Source organism: Xenopus laevis, chromosome 6L (genome assembly GCF_017654675.1).
Source record: "Xenopus laevis strain J_2021 chromosome 6L, Xenopus_laevis_v10.1, whole genome shotgun sequence".
NCBI classification, from domain to species: domain Eukaryota; kingdom Metazoa; phylum Chordata; class Amphibia; order Anura; family Pipidae; genus Xenopus; species Xenopus laevis.
The window spans coordinates 5,783,251-5,808,149 of NC_054381.1; the positions used below are offsets into that span (position 1 = coordinate 5,783,251).

At 45.8% G+C, this 24,899-nt stretch overlaps 2 protein-coding genes across 19 annotated transcripts in view; one reads left to right on the forward strand and one right to left on the reverse strand.

Moving 5' to 3' along the window:
* Positions 1-6,069: 6,069 nt before the first annotated feature.
* LOC108718677 (ATP-dependent RNA helicase DHX30) lies at positions 6,070-15,280 on the forward strand. 4 transcript variants are annotated; one of them, XR_005961741.1, is made up of 15 exons: positions 6,070-6,313; positions 7,951-8,081; positions 8,492-8,602; positions 8,934-9,392; positions 9,523-9,601; positions 9,936-10,040; positions 10,402-10,577; positions 10,696-10,902; positions 11,021-11,102; positions 11,227-11,420; positions 11,935-12,094; positions 13,092-13,249; positions 13,342-13,442; positions 13,525-13,693; positions 14,567-14,619. XR_005961741.1 is itself a non-coding variant. In XM_018267017.2 (15 exons), the coding sequence occupies exons 1-15, from the start codon at positions 6,154-6,156 to the stop codon at positions 14,824-14,826; spliced, it is 2,523 nt and encodes an 840-aa protein (XP_018122506.1). In that variant the 5' UTR covers positions 6,070-6,153; the 3' UTR covers positions 14,827-15,280. The 4 variants fall into 4 exon arrangements, 2 of the variants coding, with proteins under 2 accessions (XP_018122506.1, XP_018122507.1); XR_005961742.1 differs by having other exon boundaries at positions 13,597-13,693; positions 14,567-14,585; XM_018267017.2 differs by having other exon boundaries at positions 13,554-13,693; positions 14,567-15,280.
* Positions 15,281-22,652: 7,372 nt separating this feature from the next.
* Positions 22,653-24,899, reverse strand: part of map4.L (microtubule associated protein 4 L homeolog) — a 129,184-nt gene continuing 126,937 nt past the window's right edge. For 11 of the 15 annotated variants that reach the window (XM_018266382.2, XM_041565353.1, XM_041565355.1 and 8 more), the window contains 2 exons: positions 23,504-23,675; positions 22,653-23,364 (listed from right to left, as the gene is read on the reverse strand). In XM_018266382.2, coding sequence (XP_018121871.1) covers positions 23,357-23,364; positions 23,504-23,675 — 180 coding nt within the window. In that variant the 3' untranslated portion in view covers positions 22,653-23,356. 15 annotated transcript variants of the gene reach the window in all.

Here is a 24,899-nt window from a genome sequence, read left to right on the forward strand (position 1 = left end):
TATTAAAGGGAAACTGTCATCTGCAGATAAAAGTGTTTGTTGTTGTCTGAAAGCACTTGGAACCCCTGGGGCCCCAGCTTGCACCCTGTGAATGAAGCACAAATAGGGGTACCACCGAGGTCCTGCCCATATACTACCCCTTTCCTGATTGGTGCAAATGGAATTTATCAGTGTGACTTTTACTTTCCAGTACACCACTGGGCTGAGCTGCAAAAAGTGGTGCATTGTGGGAAAATGTAAGTTTATTGCACTATGTAGGGTATTCTCATGTCTCATTGGTTGACATTTTAATTAAAGGGTAAGTACTCCAGCATGTGGGGTATAACTTCCACTGTAACATTTAAAGCAGCAGTAGGCTCTTCCCTTAGTCCCAGGTTTAGGTGTGTAACCTGCAGTGTGACTTTGTTATTGTTTTCTTATTGTCCTGCCCTGGAGCCCAGCCTATACATGTGCCATAGTGTCATATACATGTGCCACTCACACTCACCTTACTGGGGAAGTGTGAGTGGCCCCTTGGGAAACTATTGACCCCACAATCCCACAATGAGCAGGAAGCCACTGGGACTGAGAGGAGGCTTAAAGGGGTTGTTCACCTTTAAATTACACATGCATGCCTTTGCATTACTGACCAACCACTGGAACAGCAGCAAGTGAAGCTGCAGAAATGCCGTACACGACCTCTGGTTCCACCTGTAGCATTAACTGTCAGCCTTGCACCCACGTGGTGCCCTCTCTAAAGGCTCCCAATCATTGCATGGGGGAGGGAGAACTGAGACTGGCAGGTAGATGGGTCTCAAAAAAAACTGACAGTAGAACGTGTGGCAGTTGTGGCATGTCCCTTGGCCCACAGAAAACCACAGTTGGGCTAAAAATACTTTTCGGTTTCCTTTTTGCGTCATTTCATGATTCGGCATTGGCCGTGTCACATGATCTTGTTGCTTCTCAGTTTGGCTTGTGAGCCTTGCAGTTCAGCACTTTCTCTGTGTGACCCCCGTGGGCAGCTGGGTGCTCTGAAGGGTCACTTTAAGTCATACTTCTCAGCATTCCAAGCTCCTCCAAGGGCCAGACTGTTAATGAAGGTAGGGCTTTTATAATGTAATGTTACTCTACTCAGCATGTCCAGCCCCCTGCACTCTTTGCTCCCTTCCCTCCCAATTCTAGTGAACTGTGGTGCCCTCTGTGCTACGTTCCCATGGGCTGCAGCAAATTGGAGTATAATACCACCTACTGGCTGCCAGAGATTTATAAAGCTAATAATAAGTTAGAGAGGGGTAGAGGCCAGTAGGTCTGAGTAAAAGAGGGGTAGAGGGCATTAGGTCTGAGAAAGAGAGGGGTAGAGGCCATTAAGTCGGAGAAAGAGAGGGGTAGAGGCCAGTAGGTTTGACTAAGAGAGGGGTAGAGGCCATTAGATCTGAGAAAGAGGGGGTAGAGGCCATTAGGTCTGAGAAAGAGAGGGGTAGAGGCCATTAGGTTTGAGTAACAGAGGGGTAGAGGCCAGTAAGTCTGAGAAAGAGAGGGCTAGAGGCCAGTAGGTCTGAGTAAGAGGTGGTAGATGCTAGAAGACTTGAGTAAGATATGGGTAAAGGCCAGTAGGTTTGAGTAAGAGAGGGGTAGAGGCCAGTAGGTTTGAGTAAGAGAGGGGTAGAGACCAGTAGGTTTGAGTAAGAAAGGGGTAGAGGGCAGTAGGTCTGAGTTAGAAAGGGGCAAAGGCCAGTAGATTTGAGTAAGATAGGGGTAGTGGCCAGTAGGTCTGAGTAAGAGAGGGGTAGAGGTCAATAAGTTTGACTAAGAGAGGGGTAGAGGCCAGTAGGTTTGAGTAAAAGAGGGTAGAGGCCAGTAGGTTTGAGTAAAAGAGGGTAGAGGCCAGTAGGTTTGACTAAGAGAGGGGTAGAGGCCAGTAGGTCTGAGAAAGAGAGGGCTAGAGGCCAGTGGGTTTGAGTAAGAGGGGGTAGAGGCTAGTAGGCTCGAGTAAGAGAGGGGTAAAGGCCAGTGGGTTTGAGTAAGAGTTGGGTAAAAGCCAGTAGGTCTGAGAAAGAGAGGGTTAGAGGCCAGTAGGTCTGAGTAAGAGAGGGGTAGAGGGCAGTAGGTCTGAGTAAGAGAGGGTAGAGGCCAGTGGGTTTGAGTAAGAGATGGGAAGAGGCCAGTAGGTTTGAGTAAGAGGAGGTAGAGGCCAGTAGGTTTGAGTAAGAGAGGGGTAAAGGCCAGTGGGTTTGAGTAAGAGAGGGGTAGAGGCCAGTAGGTCTGAGTAAGAGAGGGGTAGAGGGCAGTAGGTCTGAGTAAGAGGGGGTAGAGGCTAGTAGGCTTCAGTAAGAGAGGGGTAAACGCCAGTGGGTTTGAGTAAGAGAGGGGTAGAGGCCAGTAGGTTTGAGTAAGAGGGGGTAGAGGCTAGTAGGCTTCATTAAGAGAGGGGTAAAAGCCAGTGGGTTTGAGTAAGAGAGGGGTAGAGGCCAGTAGGTTTGACTAAGAGAGGGGTAGAGGCCAGTAGGTTTGAGTAAGAGAGGGGTAGAGGCCAGCCAGTAAGTCTGAGTAAGAGGGTGTGTGAGTAAGAGGGGGTAGAGGCCAGTAGGTCTGAGTAAGAGGAGGTAGAGGCCAGTAGGTTTGAGTAAGAGAGGGGTAGTGGCCAGCCAGTAGGTCTGAGTAAGAGGGAGTAGGGTTGAGTAAGAGGGGGTAGAGGCTAGTGGGCTTGAGTATGAGAGGGTTAAGGCCAATGGGTTTGAGTAAGAGGGGTAGAGGGCAGTAGATCTGTGTAAGAGAGGGGTAGAGGCCAGTAGGTCTGAGTAAGAGGAGGTAGAGGCCAGTAGGTTTGAGTAAGAGAGGGGTAGAGGCTAGTAGGCTTGAGTAAGAGAGGGGTAAAGGCCATGTGGGGCTCAGGAAGAAAGATGGCATTGTTTGGCCTTCATTTTTTTCGTTTTTTTTATAGTTTTTTAGTTACAGTATTTGCCTTCTTTTTCCTACTCTTTCCAGCTTTCAATTGGGGGTCACTGACCCCATCTTAAAAACAAATGCTCCGTAAGGCTACAAATGTATTGTAGTTTCTAATTTCTGTTACTCATCTTTCTATTCAGGCCTCTCCTATTCATAATACCGTCTCTTGTTCAAAGCAGTGCATGGTTGCTAGGGGAATTTGGACCTTAGCAACCAGTTGGCTGAAATGGCAAACTAGAGAGCTGCTGAATCAAAAGCGAATCAAAAGCCACAATTAATAAAAAATGAAAACCAATAGCAAACTGTCTCAGAATATCCCTCTCTACATCATACTAAATGTTAAATTGAAGGTACACAACCCCCTTTAATAGCACTGTTAAAGGGAAACTAACCCTCAGTATACAAGTTTATATATTTTCAGCACTGGATACATTAGCCTAATGCTATACACAAAGCAGTTACCCTGCAGGTCTAAGTTCTTGCACAGGCTCTGTTTTCACAGGGTTGCAAAGGAAAGATGATGTTAAATAAAACTCCTGAGTAGTAATTAAAGCCCATTCCAGTTTGTATATTCAAATTAGAGCAAAATTGCAGCGAGAGCCAGTATGTAATTGGTTACTAAGGCAGAATAATAACATAGTTATTCCTGGCTATTCACACCATGGAGTCAGGGTGTTTGTGAGAATCTTCTCACCTCTAATGAGTCTGTTTTGTCGCTAAAATTCCCACTCCCCTCCCCCAAACAAATAAATTTATCTTAGAATAAACTTACACCGTGGGGAGCTTTCTCTTTGCTGTGAATTGTCATACCCCCAATACTAACAAAGGTAAATGCTTCTGATTTGTGAAACACGTGTTACTGACCTGGAGGAGACCTGACTTTGCTACATTGCTTCAGGAGTCAGAACCAGAGAATAGAAAGGGATAAACAAACACTGATTTCAGTTGCAATGATATATTAGAAAATAGACAAACCCAGGCAGAGCAACTTTGGAAAACGAAGTGTGTCCCTGCCCCAAGGGGTATTTTTCTTCTCCTCTGTCTGCCCCTATTCCCAGGCGTGTTGGGAAGTTGCTTACAGCTACATTTTATTATTTCCTTTATTTCCCCTTTAAAGCCTAGCAATCTGCAGCCTCCAGCTCCGTGTGTTTCTCAGCAGGGAATGAGATCTGATCTGCACCTGCTTTTTGTTCCTGGAAGAGGCTTTGCCTTTTATTCCACCATCAAAGGGGATTTATATTCCCGGCTAGAGGAGTTATTTAGGGGAAGGGGAGATTATGATTTCTTGTCTACTGAGTCGCAATATGTTTAAGGGCAGAGACACACGTGGAGATTTGGGGAGATCAGTTGGCGGCTACAATCTAAATCGCCAGCAGGATGGCACTTGGAGCGTTTAGTTTTCCGAAGTCGCCCGAAGTTGTGTGGCAACTTCAGAAAATGAAGCGCTCCGAGTGCTATCCCACCGGCGATTTACATTCTAGACAGCGGGAAGGCTTTTCGGGGAGATTAGTTGCCTGAAGAAGTGGCGATTTGTCACTGGGCAACTAATCTCCCCGAATCTCCACATGTATCTCTGCCCTTAAAGGAGAAGGAAACCCTGTAGAAAAAAAAACCTGTACTCCCCCCCCCGGGGAAGTGCCCCATACTTTATACTCCTGGAGGGAGGGGGGTCTACGTGGGGTGGGGGGTATGTTTTTATTTTCTTAAAGGGTTTCTTCTCCTTTAAGGCAAAGGTTCTTCACATAATTAGCTCTTATTAAACTATAATTCCCCAGATTTCTACACACACACCGAGTGTTACAGACTCACACACCCTTGTGCCTTATTCAGCTTTCAAATGGGGGGGGGGGTCAGTGACCCCAGAAGCCAAAACAAAATCAAGGCTACAATTTTATTTTTACTGTGACTCTCTCCTCTTCATATTCTAGTCTCTCATTTAAACCACTGCTTGGTTGCTAGGGTAAGAAAAAACCTTAGCAACCAGATAGCTGCGAAAATAGCCAAACTGGAGAGTTGTTGAACAAACAGCTAAACAGAAAAACACCCAAAACATGAAAATGAAGACTAATTGCAAATTGTCCAAGTATCACTCTGCAGCACACTAAAAGATAATCCCTTTAATTGTGAGTTTAATATTGTTCAATTTAACTGCCCTAGAATAAAATCATATGCTCTGCTAGATCCAGGTCTAAGTATTTCCTTAAAGAGGGTTGTTCACCTTTAAATTAACTGTTGGTATGATGTAGCGCAGGGATCCCCAACCTTTAGAACTCGTGAGCAACATTAAGAAGTAAAAGGAGTTGGGGAGCAACACAAGCATAAAAAATGTTCTTGGGGTGCAAAATAAGGGCTGTGATTGGCCATTTAGTAGCCCCTATGTGGATTGTCAACCTACATTGAGACTGTTTGACAGTGCACCTGGTTTTTATACAACTAAAACTTGCCTCCAAGCCTGGAATTCAAAAATAAGCTCCTGCTTTGAGACCACTGGGAGCAACATCCAAGGAGTTGGGGAGCAACATGTTACTCACGAGCTACTGGTTGGAGGTCACTGATGTAGACAGGGATATTCTGAGACAATTTGTATTCGGGTTTCATTTTGTATTATTTGTAGTTTTTGACTTATTTTACTTTTTATTCAGCAGCTCTTCAGTTTGGAATTTTAGCAGTCTGGTTGCTAAGATCCAAATTCCCCTAGCAACCATGCACTGATTTGAATAAGAGACTGGAATATGAATAGGAGAGGCCTGAATAGAAAGAGGAGTAATAAAAAGTAACAATAACAATACATTTGTAGCCTTACAGAGCATTTGTTTTTTAGGTGGGGTCAGTGACCCCCAATTGAAAGCTGGAAAGAGTCAGAAGAGAAAGGCAAATAATTAAAAAACGATAAAAAAGGAAAAATGTAAAGTTGTTTAGAATGAGCCATTGTATAACGTTGGTTGCAGCCCAGCGCTAAGCGTTGCCCCAGGCCCAGGGGCTATTTCCCAGTTGCAATACCTCAGGCGGCCGCTTATCATCCTTGTGTCGCTGTTTCCCAGTTGCAATACCTCAGGCGGCCGCTTATCATCCTTGTGTCGCTGTTTCCCAGTTGCAATACCTCAGGCGGCCGCGTATCATCCTTGTGTCGCTGTTTCCCAGTTGCAATACCTCAGGCGGCCGCTTATCATCCTTTTGTCGCTGTTGCGCCGCGCTCCTGCCGCTTCTCTCGCTCTCTCTTGTGCAAACATGGCGGCTCCCTGGCTTGTCAATGCTGTTCTTCGCCGGCTCCTGAGCAGAGTCCCTGGGCAGCCAATTCGCCTGCGCTCCTCGGGGAAGTTTGAGGCTGAGCCGCTCAGGCGGGAGGAGGAGGAGTGTGGGGCAGAGGCCGCGGGAGACATGGGGAGAGGTGAGTGATGCTACTGGGGTGAAGGTGCCCAGGTCAGGCGCTTGGGAGTGGAGTTTATTTTGGGGTCTCTATGGCATTAGCGCTTTGCCCCCCAAATCATTCATTGGCCCCTGTTGTACCCTCTGCCCCTTCCCACTGTCTCTCCCTTAGGGACAAGTCTCAGGGCTCTCCCTCTGCTCAGTCAGGTGACTTCTGACCCCAGCAGGTACCCTTACCCCCAGTGCATGCTGGGACTGTCCAATGTTATTCCCATGTGTCTGTATGAAGGGCAATTATACAATAAGGGCAATAAAGAAATATTATCTTATTCGTTGTCCTACCCCCAGTGTGACCCGTGATCTTGTCATTTATCCTCCAAAGCAGAACATTGGGACCCAGAGTTCCTGGCATCTTATAGAAGCCACTGTGCCAGGAATATGTCACCCATATACACAGGCCATTGGCAGCCACTGTACTGACTTCACTACTGCCCAGCGCCATGTGCCCCTAGAAATAGTTCAGTCTGCTACCCCTGTGCCCCTATAGAAATGGTACAGCCTGCTACCCCTGTGCCCCTATAGAAAATTGTTCAGTCTGCTACCCCTGTGCTCTTTGAAATGGTTCAGTGTGCTACCCCTGTGCCCCTTGAAATGGTTCAGTCTGCTACCCCTGTGCTCCTTGAAATGGTTCAGTCTGCTACCCCTGTGCCCCTTGAAATGGTTCAGTCTGCTACCCCTGTGCTCCTTGAAATGGGTCAGTCTGCTACCCCTGTGCCCCTTGAAATGGTTCAGTCTGCTACCCCTGTGCCCCTTGAAATTGTTCAGTGTGCAACCCCTGTGCCCCTTGCAATGGTTCAGTCTGCTACCCCTGTGCCCCTTGAAATGGTTCTGTGTGCAACCCCTGTGCCCCTTGAAATGGTTCAGTCTGCTACTCCTGTGCCCCTTGAAATGGTTCAGTCTGCTACCCCTGTCCCCTTTGAAATGGTTCAGTCTGCTACCCCTGTGCCCCTAGAAATGGTTCAGTCTGCTACCCCTGTGCCCCTTGAAATGGTTCAGTCTGCTACCCCTGTGCCCCTTGAAATGGTTCAGTCTGCTACCCCTGTGCCCCTAGAAATGGTTCAGTCTGCTACCCCTGTGCCCCTAGAAATGGTTCAGTCTGCTACCCCTGTGCCCCTGGAAATGGTTCAGTCTCCTTTAGTGTTAGTGTATGGGGTATCCTGGCATGTGTTAGTGGCATTTATACCTGTCTGTCACACAGCGCCACCTACTGGCAGGATGGAGTTTGTTCCACATTCTGCTACTGATTTGTTTTAGTCCTGGGTATATATTTATTTATTTATATAAAGCCCCTGTGTCCTGTGCATTGGTACAGTCCAGAGATAATGTAAGCAGAGGGGCAAACACTGTAATATATACCGTGGCTGGGGGCGGGGCTAATAACATTTATATGAGAGCAGTTGGGGGTGTAGGATCGAGTTGTGGTTTCAGCGAGGGCTGGAGGGGCTGTGTGTGTTTGTAGTTCAGCAACTTGTGGGTGGGACTGGAAATAACGAGACCCCACTAGTAGGAACAGCCCTGTGGGGTAAATTTGCCTCCACTGCAGCATCATTGTGTCATTGGATGTGCCCCATAATAAACACCCCTCTGATTTGTACATAGAAGCCAAGGGTTTGCTGAAGGAATTCTCGGAGCCCAAGTCCCTGCTGAACAGAGTCATCTCCCGAGCCCTAAGGACGTCCCACACCAGAGACACGTTGCTTTATATCCACCGCAGCAGCGCCGGCGAGAATGTGAGTATCGCTAATTACTTCTCTGTTGGTTACCATGGAGACCAGGTAAATGCAGTGCTTCTTTGCATCAGGAAACTGCCAGGTGCTTGTACTTGGGGGGAGCCACAATCTATTTAGACAGGAGGGAAATACACTGCAGTGTTGTCCATTGTGCATGTCAGATGATACAGTGATCCTTTAAAGGGGAAGTAAAGTTTCTTATGATGCAAAAAGATCTCTGCACAGTTCTCTCCCTAATTGTCAGCTGTTTAATATCAAAATACATAAGTAAATATACATTTAAATAAACCGATCCTTAAATTCCAGCCCTCCGATGCGAAACTAAAGCAACTCATAACTATTAAGGCTCAGGCTGCAGATTCAGTGGGATCGTTATCTGCTAACACTGTCTCTTTAAATGTTACTGCCAGAAAGTGACGCTGCGGCTAAAATGGCCCAAACACATGGAAATCGAGGCCCGTGGGCCAAAGAAGATCGACGCAGAGCGACAGGTGGCCGACATGGCCTGTAAGATATTCCAGGTATGAGGGATGAGTATGGCGGCTCTTATTCCATTAGTCACATGGTGAGATTTACTAATGTTCCCAGTGACCCCCCCCTTCAATGGAGCATCTGAGTTTAACCTCTTAATCTATAGACATGGAGCATCATCTCTCCCCGGAGCTTGAGTCACTGTGGGAGGAGTTTTGTTTCCCAGTACAAGAAGTAACTATAAGCTCCGCCCACCACTGCTGTGCTGCCTTTGCACCGTGATTCAGTACAGCAATTTAATATGAATCATTTAAAGTCACATTCCTTGTGTTTCTAGAGGTGAATAATGGCCTGACTGCAACATGGATCTGATTCCCACAGAAACTTGGCTTGTTGGGCCCCAGGAATGAGCCCTTTGAGTGCAGTAAATACAAGGAGTTGGCCGGCCACTTCCACACGCAGGAATGTGGGCTACCAGGTCAGACTAGAAGTATGTTGCCTCCCCGCGGAGGGGCCCTCCTCTTCTGCACCGTTGGGGTCTTACTAAAGAAACTGCAGAGCAACCCCACTCTGGAGGGCGTCAGTCACGTTCTGGTGGATGAGGTGCACCAACGAGACGTCAACACAGACTTTCTCCTCATCCTCCTGAAGAAGGTTCAGCAGCAGAACCCGCAGTTCAAGGTGGTGCTAATGAGCGCTACTGGGGATAATGAGCGAATATCCAGGTATTTCGGGGGCTGCCCCATTATAAGGGTGCCGGGATTTATGTATCCGGTGCAGGAAAATTACTTGGACGATGTTGCCGCCATGTTGGGCAGAAGCGCTGATGAGCTCATTAAGGTACGGCCACTTGGGCTCCATCTGTCGCGCGCTCTGTATTTAACTGTATAAATAAAAGCGGTTAAATTGTCTGTTTAATGAGGCAGAACTGCACCTCTGTAGCCAATTGTCTGTCCCTCCCCCATTACAGGCCAATATGGAGGAATGTGCACCTGACCTGGATCTGATCAGCAGTGTCGTACAACATATTGCTGACAATGGGCCGCCAGGTAAGTGATCCTCCTCTTGTAGCTCCTCCCTCGCACACAAACCAACCATCCAGAAGCCTAATCATAGGGGGTAACAATGAGGTTCCCTGACATTTCAAGTACACAGAGGCCCAATCAGCCCCCACAGCCCACTAAATAGTGACTTTCTATGGCACCTTATAGCAGCCCCTCTGGCATTTGCCAGAACCCACAGATTGCCAGTCCGGGCCTGGAGCACATGTCACCCTAACTGACCTGCAGGCTCCTCCTTCCATCCATGGGGGCGTGGGCTTTTGGGGGACAGTAGTGTTTTGGGAACACAGATTCATCATTCCTTCTCTATCTTTCTCCTTAGGGGGGATTCTCTGTTTTCTCCCCGGCTGGCAGGAAATTCGGGGGGTGCAGCAGAGACTGGAGGAGAATGAGCATCGAGCCAAGGAGAAGTTCCTCATTTTACCAGGTGAGGGCGCCACTTCCATTCAGTTACTGCAGGGGCTGCACTGGGTCCAACATACAGTCAGATATTTCTATTAATGGAACTGCCCTACAGCATTACTTGTTTCATCTCTGTGTTCCAAGGGAGCAAGATTCAACTTACATTAACTCTGTACAGACCACAAAGACCGACCCAATGGGACAGCACTCCAGTTGGCTTTACAATTCAGACTAAGCTCCACCCTCTGTCTGATCATGGGAAAGAGAGCAGCCCAGGGGCAATAAGTACAGGGAATCAACGCTTTATACCAGGGCAAATCCTAGGGCTTCTTTATGCAGGGAGGAGAATTCCAACGTATATCTGCTCTCCTCTCTCTCTCTCCCAGTTCACTCAAACATTCCCATGATGGACCAGCAGAGCATGTTCCAGCGCCCGCCCCCTGGAGTCCGGAAGATTGTCCTGGCCACTAACATCGCTGAGACTTCGGTTACAGTTGATGACATTGTTCATGTGATTGACAGCGGGAGACAGAAGGAGCAGCGCTATGACCTCAGGACTAAGGTGCCTCATATGTTGCTGTAGGGGGGGTCACTGAGTGGTTTGGGGGGGGGCAGCTGGTTTCTCCAGTTTGGACTCATTTTTCTGTGTAACTCATAGATTCCTGGTTGTGTCGATACAGGTTTCCTGTTTGGAGACATTTTGGGTGTCCAAGTCGAATGTGACTCAGAGACGCGGGAGAGCCGGGCGGTGTCAGCCGGGATTCTCTTACCACCTCTTCACCCGTGAGCAGCACCAATCAATGGCCTCCTTCCAGCTGCCCGAAATCCTGCGCACCCCCCTGGAGAGCCTGGTACTGCAGGCCAAGGTTCATGTGCCGGAGATGACGGTGAGACAAGTGGCAGTTGCAGAGGCATTCAGGGTCCCAGAGAGGATTATGGGTAACAGTAGCTTTGGGTGTTGGATTTCGCTCTCTGACTGGGGGCTGTTATTCTTTACGGGGGCAGGCGGTGGAGTTCCTGTCTCAAGCTTTGGAAAGTCCAGACCCCCATGCGATTGCTGATGCAGTGCGACTCCTGCAGGAAATCCGTAAGTGACGTCACCCCCAAAAAAGCTTTCTAGTCCCGTGGGGAACTCCTCTCTGCTGACGTCAGACCAGGAAGTGACCCCCCTCTAACTGACCTATTGGATATATTTCCCTTTGTGTCTGTAGGGGTGCTGAATAGTGACGAGCAGCTGACGTTACTGGGCCACAGAGTTTCCAACATCTCCACTGACCCCAAACTGGCCAAAGCCATCGTCCTGGCCTCCATCTTCCGCTGCCTCCACCCCCTGCTCATCATCGTTGCCTGTCTCACCAGAGACCCCTTCCAGAGTGGGCTGCAGAATAGAGCGCAGGTCAACAGAGTGAGTGTGCGACTTCTGAACACTAAACAGTTGGGATCATTTGGGATGAGACTCTTGGAAATCCCCCGTGTTCATGGACTCTGTGTTCCCCCAGTATTTACAGAGCTCTGATTTTATGCTTCTGGGCTGTTCTCTTTCCCGTGGATACGACACAGAGTCTCGATGAAAACCCCGATCTGAGATTTTAGCTCCTTCTATTGTAAATGTTGGTGGAACCTTGCCCACTAGAGGGAGCTCTTGTACCATCCAGATACTTTATTCTGTATTCTCTGCGCCTTCAATATGGCAAACCCTTCTGCTTCTAAGCACCACGCCAACCTGACCCTGGGGAAGAGAGCAGCCCCACAAGCATTAACTACTGGGGGTGGATATTTGCTTTACTTTCCCAGGGTGGTTTGTAATGGGGCAAATAACGATGGGGCAAGATGTTTAGTGCAGTCTATAGACAGTGAGTGCAGGGAAGGTTTTGGTCACTTATTACGTCCCTATAAGATGAGTCTCTGCTCTTTATTAGGCAAAGAAGTCCCTGAGCGGAGAGTCGTGCAGTGATCACATGGCGTATGTACGAGCCTTACAGGGATGGGAAGAGGTTCTGAGTCAGAGAAATGGCACCGCCCGGGAGAACTTCCTAGAGACCCACACGCTCTCCCCCGGGGCCCTGCGCTTCATCCAAGGTACGTCCAACCCTTTATCTGATTGGCTCCCTTATATTTACTACACTGCTGCCTGAAAGTGCCTGCCTCTGATATAAAGGGGATATGGAACATCACAGTTTATAGAAATCTTTCTTCAAGAGTTTAACGCGTCTAATTCCATAAATGTGGAACAGGAGCAAACTGGTGGGTCCCAGTGGCAGCCTGACAGAATGGCAAAAGCTTAAAGGGATACTGTCATGGGAAAAAAATGTTCAAAACGCATCAGTTAATAGTTCTGCTCCAGCCAAATTCTGCACTGAAATCCATTTCTCAAAAGAGCAAACAGATTTTTTTATATTTCATTATGAAATCTGACATGGGGCTAGACATATTGTCAGTTTCCCAGTTGCCCCCAGTCATGTGACTCGTGCTCTGATAAACTTCAATCACTCTTTACTGCTGTACTGCAAGTTGGAGTGATATCACCCCCTCCCTTTCCCCCCAGCAGCCTAACAGAACAATGGGAAGGTAACCAGATAGCAGCTCCCTAACACAAGATAACAGCTGCCTGGTAGATCTAAGAACAACACTCAATAGTAAAATCCAGGTCCCACTGAGACACATTCAGTTACATTGAGTAGGAGAAACAACAGCCTGCCAGAAAGCAGTTCCATCCTAAAGTGCTGGCTCTTTCTGAAATCACATGACCAGGCAAAATGACCCAAGATGCACCTACACACCAATATTACAACTAAATACACTTGTTGGTTCAGGAATGACATTTTATATTGTACAGTGAATTATTTGCAGTGTAAACAGTGTCATTTAGAAATAAAAACTACACCATAAAAATCATGACAGGATCCCTTTAAGTTACTGATGCCAGAAGTGTCTTCTGATGCTTCTCTGCTCGGTTCTAAGGGAAACGCAGATTCCGGCCAGTGTGTAAAATATCACCATGTAATACCTGTGGGCCACGTGTGGGCGGGACCTACTTGATCACATGATTCTCTGCTTTTACTGCCGATGCCATTAGGTCTCATCTCACAGTTTTCCTCCAATGTGTCCGATGCCTTCCTTGTGTCTGATGCCTCCGAGTGCAGAGACCAGAACTCCCAGTACAACCAGTTTAGCCACAAGAATGAGCTGGTGAAGGCTGTGCTCCTGGCTGGGCTCTACCCAAACCTCGTCCATGTAAGTCCTGGGGTATCACGTGGCCCCTTTAACTGTGTGTAATTGAAACGTCACATTCATCGTTTATTCTTCTGCCTCTTCCTTGTCCCCAGGTCAAGCGCGGGTTTGTCACCAAAGGGAAATTCAAGCCCAACAGCCTCCTGTATAAGACGAGGGAAGGGGCTGTTCTCCTCCACAGGACCACCATTAACAGGTTAGTGTAGGTGTGTCGGGGGGTTGTTAGATTTATCTGAGAGAGTTGGGACTTTATTGGAACCAGGAATATTATCCTCCAGCAAAAACTTTCTCTTGTTTCTGGACTCGGGGATGAGAAGCACCTCACTAGCCCGTGGCTCACTTATTTCCAGGCAGTGAAGTCCAGCGGCAGCGTCTTTGTGCGGGACAGTTCCATGGTGCACCCCCTGGCCGTGCTGCTATTGGCCGACAGCTCCGTCATTCTCAAAGGCAAGTTCCTCTACAATTCCCTTGAGCTCTCGGTTATGTTACCCCCCCTGCACCCCCATGTTTATTGTATAAGGTTGGTACATGTATATGTGTGGGCCCTCCTGCCTGGGCCGTATGCCACTTTACCCGCAGTTACTGGGATGGACCAATCAGCTTCCAGCACCCAATTTCATGTCTGGGTGCTCTCTTTCCAGTAATTAAAGGATAAATAAACCTTAAAAATAAGTGAATGTAAAACTGATGAGGGGGCTATTCTAAGCCTTTTTGTAATTTACATTCATTTTTTATTTTGTTTTAATTCCAAGATATTAAGGGATACATGTACTGTTAATATGAATGAATTTTGTTACAGCAGCGCCACCTGCTGGTCAGTTTCCCACCAGTCTGACCAGCAAGTAGTCAAGGAAGTTGTCAGGAGAAAGAAAGAGGCTGATGTTCTTCTGCTTAGGAATAAAATTAGAAACCTTTCTCACATCTTTCCTAAGCAGAAGAACATCAGCCTCTTTCTTTCTCCTGACAACTTCCTTGACTACTTGCTGGTCAGACTGGTCAAGCCATGGATGGCTTGACAAAGGGCCTGCGTAGCCCGAAACGTTGCCTATGGCATTTAAGTAAAGGTTTACAGATTTTCAAAAATACCGGAGTGCTGCTGCTTTATTTACTACATGTATACTTTGCCCTGGCAGGGGGTACGGCGTGCACCCGGGGCTGCAAAGAGCTTAATCCGCTTTTGAAGCACACCTTATCTACATTTACTTAGAGGGGCCCATGTATTATTACTGGGCAAGTTTGCACCTGGGCAGTAACCAATAGCAACCAATCAGTGATTGTAAGAAGCCATGTTATGTGACAGGCCGTATGTGTCCCTTACAGACTGGGGGCAGCAGCTGGTGATCAGCCTGTCGGACTGTGACCTCCTGAAGGTGGAAAGTGACCGTCGCACTATTGCGCTGCTGAATGATTTGCGCCTGGCCCTGACGCGCATGGTGGGGCGGAGCTTGAGCCAAGAGCTGCCAGAATTCCCTGCACAAGAACAAGCGGAGCACGAGCATCTGATCTCCATATTGGTGCAGCTTCTGAACAGCACCGCTCACAGCTTTAGGGACAGAGCGGAAACCCTCCCTGAGGAATGATTTGCACTCGCGTTTCCCACTACTGAAATATGAACAGTCTCAGGCCTCCCTATAGGAGAGACTTAGTTACTAAACCTGCAGGAGAATTACCCACCGGCCCTGCAGCAAGTCCTTCTTCTTTGCACTAACACTGAAAAGCCTTGAATCTCCAGCGTACACCCAAAAGTGCTTGATCCTGGAGGATGCTGGGAGTTGTAGTTCTGCAAGAGCCGACGAGCTGAAGTTTGCATCAGATTCTGGAATTCTGTATTTATGTTCTGAGCTCGTTCTATTGGAGTCAGAGTTAGGGTTCCGGCTGGAGAGGTGAAGTTACTGCAATGGCAGAACGTTCTGAGCACTTGACAAAGGATATTTATTTTGCTACAGACTGTTTCCAAGTGAATGTAGTGTAATTGTTTGTACAGATATTGATATAACTTATTACTTTGTTTATTAAACTCGATTCTATAGTAAATGTGCACTGGTGCTTCACTAACCCGACACAAGGGGGCGCAATAAACATTCTAGCTCAATACTGCTCTAAACACAGGGAGCTTTCCAGTATATATTCAGGCAGATACAGACACAATATACGGGATAATGTTCCCCCTACTGTAAATGATAAGGATATTAGAAGTGACTGAGGGGTTGTTCTGTGACCATATAAAGGCACAAGGCTGCAGGCTGAGTTATACAGGGAACTCCGAGTATCACTCATGTATTATAAGGGATAATGTACCCCCTACTGTAAATGATAAGGATATTAGAAGTCACTGAGGGGTTGTTCTGTGACCATATAAAGGCACAAGGCTGCAGGCTGAGTTATACAGGGAACTCTGAGTATCACTCATGTATTATAAGGGATAATGTACCCCCTACTGTAAATGATAAGGATATTAGAAGTCACTGAGGGGTTGTTCTGTGACCATATAAAGGCACAAGGCTGCAGGCTGAGTTATACAGGGGACTCTGAGTATCACTCATGTATTATAAGGGATAATGTACCCCCTACTGTAAATGATAAGGATATTAGAAGTCACTGAGGGGTTGTTCTGTGACCATATAAAGGCACAATCTTCCTCATACTGAAATAATTAACTGTCTTAAGTACAATCAATTAAATATTTTGCATCATTTCTGAAATAATCAAGTTTATCTTCACTATTCCTCTCTCAGCATCTGTTTCTCTTCATTCTCTCTTCATGCAGCAGTTGGGTGTCAGATATTCATTGACAGTTAGATCCAATATATCTTATAGGTGGGCTCCTTTCCTAGCAGATGAATTAGAGCTCACTCAAATAAGTGATTCCAGTACAAACAAAATCGAACAAAATAACTGCCTTTTGCACAAATTCTGCATGTAGAGAGACATGATGTCTGGTGATTTTAATAGAGTGAGCTCTAATACATCTTCTAGGCAAAAGGAGCCCCCTATATTTAAGCAGCTGATAATGATCATATTTTGGGCGGTGATTTCCTTTAAGGTGGGGCACCCACTGATGTCAGTCAGTCATGGAACCCCACAGGCCGACTCAGTGCTGAAGTCTGACCCCCGGCTACACAAGTAGAAGCGCCAGTGATAGCCCCACATACTGTAGGTACCAGGGCAATATTGTTTAATGAGAAAACACGGCACAAGAGCTTGACATCTAGAGGCTTTTATTGCAGACTATATACAGTCGTTACCAGGGTGAAATTGGAAATACTGGTGGGAAGAGGAATCTCCTTAGAGACAAAATAAAGTGATCAGAAGGCAAAAGTAGGAACATGATAAAAATAAACAAATAAATAATGAGTGGGGGGCTCAGTCAGGAACATGATCTGTCCCTCAGTGGCCACCATTCTTGCTGTGCCCCCTGCCTAAAGGTCACTTTCAAGTAATGTCCCCTCCCTGGTCCAGCCATCACATTCAGTGTTACGTTCAGTCCCTTTCCCACCCAGGAGTCACCATTCAAGCTCTGTCCCTTAACGGCCCAATTGACAACCATTTAAGCTCCATTACTCTCACCAAACAGCCACATTCAAGGTCTGTTCCACACTTGCCCACCAACCAGTCTTACTCAAGCTCTTTCCCGCCATTACAGTTCAATTCAAGCTCTATTTGTGGCCTAATGATAACCATTCAAGCTCAGTCCCTCCTCGGATCAATGGCCACCATTCAAGCTCTGTTGTTCTCTCGTCCAGTGACCACCATTCAAGCTCAGTCCCTCCTTGGATCAATGGCCACCATTCAAGTTGTTCTGCACTTACTCAACAGTCATACACAAGCTCTTTCCCACCCTTAATCAACAGCCACATTCAAGCCACACACATTTCTGGCCCAATAGTCAACATTCAAGTTCCATCACCCAAGACACCATTTTAGTGGTCTATCCCTGGCTCAGCCATTAAATCCAAACTCTGACCCTTCATCTTTCTACTGTTTCTTCTTTACCCACCAGCACATTCATGTTTTGTCCTTCCCTGGTCTAATGTCCATAAGCCGAGAACAATCCGCTGATACATAGAATTATATTATCCAATGGAAAGCCTTCTATTAGTGAGTCTCCCCAAAACAATGTCATGCTCCCCACTTTGGTCAGTCCCTCTGTTGCCCATTGGGAAATGGATGAAAATTTACTTTAAAGACAGAAAACACTGCGACACTAAAACATCCTTGTAAATCTTAGGAGCCCAAAATACAAATAACTGCCCTAAACATTCCCATTTCTTTGGATTCCTGTGATCGGCTTCACCCTGCAGAGAAGTCATTGGTCCAGTAACATTGTGCTCCCTGTGGGTTGTGATTCCACTTGGGGCAGTGGAGAGGGGACAGTGTTGTGAATAAAACAGTCACTATTGTCGCTGCCTTTTTAACAAACAAAATCATGTGGGATACAAAACATTCCCAGCAGAGGAGGCCATTTTGTTGCAGGCAGTTGCTGGTTGCCAGTTAGTATGAAACACATGATTAGTTAACCACGCCCTGTTGGTGACATCACCAGTAGCCCCACATGAAGGCTACAATATGGCAGGGAATGGTCTGACAGTTCAGGATATAAAACAGGCAGGGAATATGTTGTATCACATGAAGCAATGGATCCTGGGAGATTTACAGACACGGGGAAAGACGAGGAGAACGTGGGGCAGATGGGAATGGGATCAATGTGTTGGCCAATGGTTGCCACGGGCTGGAGGGACAGAAACCAAAAGACTCGGCCCAGAACTCTCTGATTTACCCGTAGACTTACTTCTATATAAAGTTTATTTTCTATGGGAACAAATTCAATAAAACCCAATACTAATGACACTGAGCCCATTCCCACCCATTTATTTATTTCTTTCTCATTCTTCCCCACAATGACGGCAGCACTTCTGTCCCAGTTACAAGGAAGAGTATTGGGTCGAGGTGGAATGTTGAGCCAGTAGATCCCTGATCCCAATTAGATCATTTCCTTAGGGATCTCTGGGGCGAAGCACATTAACCAATTAGGTTCCTCGTTTTACTTGAATAGCGGAAAACTGTCCCAATATCTTGGATTTCCCCTTGAGAGAATGAGCAGGATGTGCCAGGAGACAAGTATATTGCCCAGTACAACAACATTACACACAACGAGGATCAGGGAAACTATGGGCTCGTGGGCAACAAGACATGGGGGTGGGCAACAAGACATGGGGTTGGGCAACAAGACAGGAGGGCGGGCAACAAGACAGGAGGGCGGGCAACAAGACAGGAAGGTGGGCAACAAAGACATGGGGTTGGGCAACAAGACAGAAGGGAGGGCAACAAGACATGGGGACGGGCAACAAAACAGGAGGGTGGGCAACAAGACATGGGGTTGGGCAACAAGACAGGAGGGAGGGCAACAAGACATGGGGACGGGCAACAAAACAGGAGGGTGGGCAACAAGACATGGGGTTGGGCAACAAGACGGGAGGGTGGGCAACAAGACAGGAGGGCGGGTAACAAGACAAGAGGGCGGGTAACAAGACAGGGGGATGGGCATCTCTAGAGACAAATGAAAGGCTGGAGGTGGGGGGTCAGAGTAGAATAGATCGATCTATTTTCAAAACCAGGTGGGGCCACTCACTAGTGAAACTACCGGCTGTGACTTGTGTATGAGGTTTGTGCCAATTACATTGTGTGTGAGGTCAGTGCAGTGATTTGTCAGATTGCCAATACTAAACTGTGCACCTTATTTTAGGCACTAGTACAGCTATGGGATCCATTATCAGGAAACCCGTTATCCAGAAAGCTCCAAATTACAGAAAGGCCATCTCCCATAGACTCAAATAATCCAAATTTTTGAAAAAACTATTTCCTTTCTAATAATAAAACAGTCGCTTGTACTTGATCCCAACTAATATGTAAATAATCCTTATTGGAGGCAAAACCAGCCTATTGGGTTTATTTAATGTTTACATGATTTTCTAGTAGACTTAAGGTATGAAGATCCAATTTACAGAAAGATCCGTTATCTGGAAAGCCCCAGGCCCCGAGCATTGTGGATATCAGGTCCCATAGCTGTAGTGTATATGTGGGTGTAGAAGGAACTAGAGGCAGTTGGTTAGAGCAGAGATTGAGGCCATTTGGGCAATGAGACTTGGGCCAGTACATTTGTCAGGTCAGTAGGTGGAAGACTAAACGAATTCTCCCTCTATGGCCAATAGTCTGCAGGAAGATACTGAGAAGCACTTACAGGCCCAATTATCAAGGGTCACATTCATGTGAATTTTTTCGGACTCAAATATACTCAAAATTCGACTGGGAGGTTTTTTTTTTTTTTTAAGGGGTGGTTCAACTTTAAGTGAACTTTTAGTATTTTATAGACCGGCCAGTTCTAAGCAACTTTTCAATTGGTCTTCATTATTTCTTTTTATAGCTTTCAGATTATTTGCCTTCATCGTCTGACTTTTTAGCTTTCAAATGGGGGGGTCAGACTATCCCTCTGTACATCTTACTAAAAGTTAACTCACAGGTGAACAAATGAATCTCCAATATTCCATCAAATGGTCCCATCCAAAAATTTCATTTGTATTCGATTTTTTTACGGATCGAGTATTTTTCTCCCCTCAAATTTCAGTTTGACTATTAACATCTCCTAATGGCTCAGCGGACCTCTTCCATTGACTTGTACATGAACTCGGCAGGTTTTAGGAGGCGAATATTTGAATTAAGATGGTTGAGGTGTAATAAATCTCATATTCCAATTTACATTCAAATAGGGCGATTAAAATTTGAATGTGCGAATTTTGAAACTTGAAAATTCAAATGGACTAATCAACCCTTGATAAATCTGCCCCTTAATGTCGAGCCACTTTTTCTGGATGTTCCACCGGAACAAACTTCCAATGCAAACGGCACAGGCAGAACATTCCCAATCAGTTCTCTGTATTATTATTATTATTATTATTGTTGTTACTACAATACACAGGAACCATGAATATCCTTTTAACGGTGCTTAGTGATGTCATCAGTTATAATCGGAGCTGAGTGATGTCATTTCTGTCACATGACTCACTAAAACGTGTGTATTATAATAAATAAAGTACCCCCTGTTGTAAAATATAAGGATATTAGAAGTCACCTCTGAGTTCCATGACCTGTATAAAAACACTCTGCGTTTGGCCCCGTGCCTTTATATCAGGGATCCCCAACCTTTTTTACCCGTGAGCCACATTCAAATGTAAAAAGAGTTGGGGAGCAACACAATCATGAAAAGTCCCTTGGGGTGCCAAATAAGGGCTGTGATTGGCTATTAGTAGCCCCTATATGGACTGGCAGCCTACAGGAGGCTCTACTTGGCACTATACTTAGTTTTTATGCAATTAAAACTTGCCTGGAATTCAAAAATAAGCCCCTGCTTTGAGGCCACAAAGAGCAACATCCAAGGGGTTGGGGGGCAACATGTTACTCGCGAGCTACTGGTTGGACATGGAACTCCTCAGTGACTTATAATATCCTTTTATTTTACAAGAGAGTGAACGTATTCACTGTATTCTAGTCAGTTTTGCCGTTGGGGAGGAGGAGGAGGAGATCACGGATACGGAGGGTACAAGTGACTAGTGAAACACAGAATGGCTAATGGTGACAGACAGGTAGTCGTTTCTAAGCAGACGAGGGCCCATTCAGAGCAAAGAGATGGAGAACTATCAGACCATTGAATCAAGTTCTGTTACATTTTAATGACATTTTATTAGAAATCATGCAAACTTTTTAATATATAAAAAAATACAAGTGCAATAAGAGCTGTTTGATGGTACGGACTGCGGGCAGCAGGTAAGCTCCTCCCCCAGAGGAACACACCTTCATTATTCAAGCCCCTCCCACACATTCTCTCCTCCCCTCCCCCGCTGGCTCCAGTCTCCCCCCCCCCCAATAGAGCCACCGCCTTCACTCTCAACCTAAATGCTTCTTGTGATTGGTTTGTCAGAATAGCCAGCGTATTTACATCCTACCATTGGGTTTAGTGTCACAGCACATAAAAAGGTTAATTCAAACCACAATCATAGAGAAAAGAAAAAACACGTTTAACCCCTTAACCCTCCGTATTCTGGATTAATGCTTCCTTTACGTCACATTGGAAGTTTTTCCTTATCTAGTTTCTGAGCAGAAAACATACATTTAAAACCGTCTCCTTTGGCGTCAGGATTGGATGTAAACGACCCCGACCAAACACGTTTAAAACTAAAATTGATCCCACCCCCTTCTCCTCCATCTTCCCGATCCCTTACCCAGAAACCCACATGCACAGACCCACAAATCCAACACAATGGAGACCCTGGTTCCATTGCGAGACATGACAACTTGCTCCTCCCCCCTTCCACTATCATCCAATTAAATGAATGCACCCGCCTACAGGAGATTAAAAGAAAGAACGAGAAAAAAAAAAAATCACGAAGCTCGATATGTTGATCAGCGCTAAGGGAACAACAGATACGGGACCTTCATCGCAATGGTAGGTACACTGGTAGATACACACCAATTCCCACTACAACAACAACGGCTCTGAGGTCTACGGGCAAGACGTGTGCATATTTATATATATTCATATACTTAACATTTATTATTATTATTAATATTAAATAACAACACTAGGAAGGCGAGATTGCAATGGGGATGGTGTCACGGAGCGATTGAAATCACACGGTCAGGACTAGCTTCTTAACCATGGCTCTGGCTTAAAGGGGAAGGCAAGCGGCCTGTTACAGAGGGGCTGCAAACCCATAGGCCCCGGCTATAGCCAATCGGATGCGTCTGAAAATTCCCATGTGCCATCTCTTCTCTAATTCATGGCTCTGCTTTGTACGGGAATTTCCGTAAATTCATTAAAGGGAACTATCATGAAAATGTAATATAAGCTTCATCATACTGAAATAAGAAACTTTCTAAATACAATCAATTAAAGGGGAACTTTTGTGAAAATGAAAATTCTGCATACCGAAATAAGATAAATACAATCAATTAAAAATTTTGTACTGTTTCAGAAATAATCAAGTTTATCTTCACTATTCCTCTCTCAGCATCTGTTTCTCTTCATTCTGTCTTCATGCGGCAGTTGGGTGTCAGATATTCATTGACAGTTAGATCCAATATATCTTATAGGGGGGCTCCTTTCCTAGCAGATGAATTAGAGCTCAATCATATAACTGATTCCATTACAGACAAAATATAACAAAATAACTGCCTTTTGCACAAATTCTGCATGTAAAGAGATAGGATTTCTGGTGATTGAGCTCTAATACGTCTTCAAGGCACATATACCCCCTATAAGATATATATTCATCGGACACCCAACTCCTGAATGAAAAGAGAATGAAGAGAAACAGATGCTGAGGAATAGTGAATATAAACTTGATTATATCAGAAACGGTACAGAATTTTTAATTGATCGTATTTAGAAAGTTTCCTATTTCAGTATGCTGAAGCTTAAATTAAATTTTCGCAATATTTCCCCTTTAAATGGGTCCAATTCCAAGCCTGTTATCTGCCCCAGACTATGTATTGAGATAGAGAAGAATATAAATAGAGATTGTAGGATAAGAGCTAAAACCTACTAGCAGCTAAAATGCAAATAAATATCACACCCTATGTAAGCAGAGAGCCGTGGGCTAAGCCAGACACACAGTTAAGAAGACTAGGCTTGTCCGGCTCTTACAAAGTGCAGAAAGAATGTCAAATGGGAGCACAAGCCTTGCCAGGGAAGTGGCAGTTAGAGCCTGGAGAGGACTTTATGGAAGCGACAAGCAGCTTCTGCAGCGGTGATGATCAGGTGGCTTGAGCCCACGCAGTCTGAGGTACTAAGCCACACGCGATGGGATATGTGGGGAGGATTAAGTGCTGATAGGCTGGAGGACATGGGATTCAGATGGAGATGTCTTCTCCGTGGTCCATCTTGCGCCGGCACCTCACAGGACATCACCTCGGGCGCGTCTCAATCTGCAGTAAAACAGTGTGGCGAATTTCGGAGGTGGGTTGAAAAACAAGCGGGAGGGAAAACACATGACAAGAGTTTTATGGGGATGAGATTGGACAATGTGGGAAATGGATGAGGACACCACAAATTCATCGTTAGATGCCTGAAAAACAAAAGTACCGGTTTTATGTTTGTCACAATGAAATTTGGAATAATTGTCCAGATGAACGGACTCATGTGGGGCTGAGGTACAGCTCATTTTCCAATTAAACAGCAGGGCTATAATGTACATGTCCTCTTACTTGTCTCTGGTATTAGAGTGTTGAAGCTTTCCCTTTGATTATCGCCCTCTGCTGGGCTTCTCTCTCCCACCCCATTCTCCTGTGATTCCTGTCTCGGGACTTCCGAGGGAGTGACTAGATCTCCGTTCTGGGAAGGAAGGTCCTGTTCCCCAATATTTTGGCTTTCAACTACCTGTAGCACCATCAAAGGAGACAGATAAAAACACAAGTCATTTTCAGTAAGAGTAAAGCCCATTAGTAGAGCCACTAACAGAGGCAATTAAACAAAATGCACAGCTGCATGTACAATGTGATTGGCTAGTTACAGTCATACAGTTCTCTCTATATAAATGGGGTGCCATTTTTGGTATTTTTATGCTTTTTATGCCCAATAGAGGGACGACATGGGGTTCTTGCTGAGCAATGCTGACCTCCTGGGAGAAATGGGAGAAAGGGGATAGATTGGGGCTGTCTAATGAGAGGTACAGCCTGTACTAGTTGCCCACAACCTATTTTACACATGAAATAAAAAAAGTGTTGGGGAGTCACACAAGCATGAAATAAGTTATTACGGGCTGCTAAATAAGAACTGTGATTCTCTATCTTATAAGACTTATGTGGGATGTCGGCCTGCAGGCAGCCCTGTTTGACGTAAACCTTAAAGGGATACGGTCATAGGAAAACATGTTTTTTTCAAAACACATCAGTTAATAGTGCTGCTCCAGCAGAATTCTGCACTGAAATCCGTTTTTAAAAAGAGTAAACTGATTTTTTTATATAAAATTTTGAAATCCGACATGGGGCTAGACATACTGTCAGTTTCCCAGGTGCTCCCAGTCATGTGACTTGTGCTCTGATAAACTTCAGTCACTCTTTACTGCTGTACTGCAAGTTGGAGTGATATCACCCCCTCCCCCCCAGCAGCCTAACAACAGAACAATGGGAAGGTAACCAGATAGCAGCTCCCTAACACAAGATAACAGCTGCCTGGTAGATCTAAGAACAGCACTCAATAGTAAAATCCAGGTCCCACTGAGACACAGTTACATTGAGTAGGAGAAACAACAGCCTGCCAGAAAGCAGTTCCATCCTAAAGTGCTGGCTCTTTCTGAAATCACATGACCCGGCAAAATGACCTGAGATGCACCTACACACCAATATTACAACTAAATACACTTGTTGGTTCAGGAATTACATTTTATATTGTACAGTGAATTATTTGCAGTGTCATTTAGAAATAAAAACGACACCATAAAAATCACGACAGAATCCCTTTAATATATAGGAGTCCAAGTAAGGAATGTAAAAGTTGGGCACCTGCTTTGAGGCCACTGAGCCACATGTAAGAGAGTGTTGAGCAAGAAGTTGCTTAGGAGCCGCTGGTCAGGTACCACTGCCCTATACTAAGCTGCTTTTT

Excerpts from the sequence above, each read along its gene's own strand:
- LOC108718677 (XM_018267017.2), top strand. The coding sequence starts at position 6,154 with ATGGCGGCTCCCTGGCTTGTCAATGCTGTTCTTCGCCGGCTCCTGAGC. Across the intron at positions 9,393-9,522 it reads GCGCTGATGAGCTCATTAAG|GCCAATATGGAGGAATGTGC; the intron begins GTACGGCCACTT and ends CCCCCATTACAG. Across the intron at positions 9,602-9,935 it reads TGCTGACAATGGGCCGCCAG|GGGGGATTCTCTGTTTTCTC; the intron begins GTAAGTGATCCT and ends CTTTCTCCTTAG.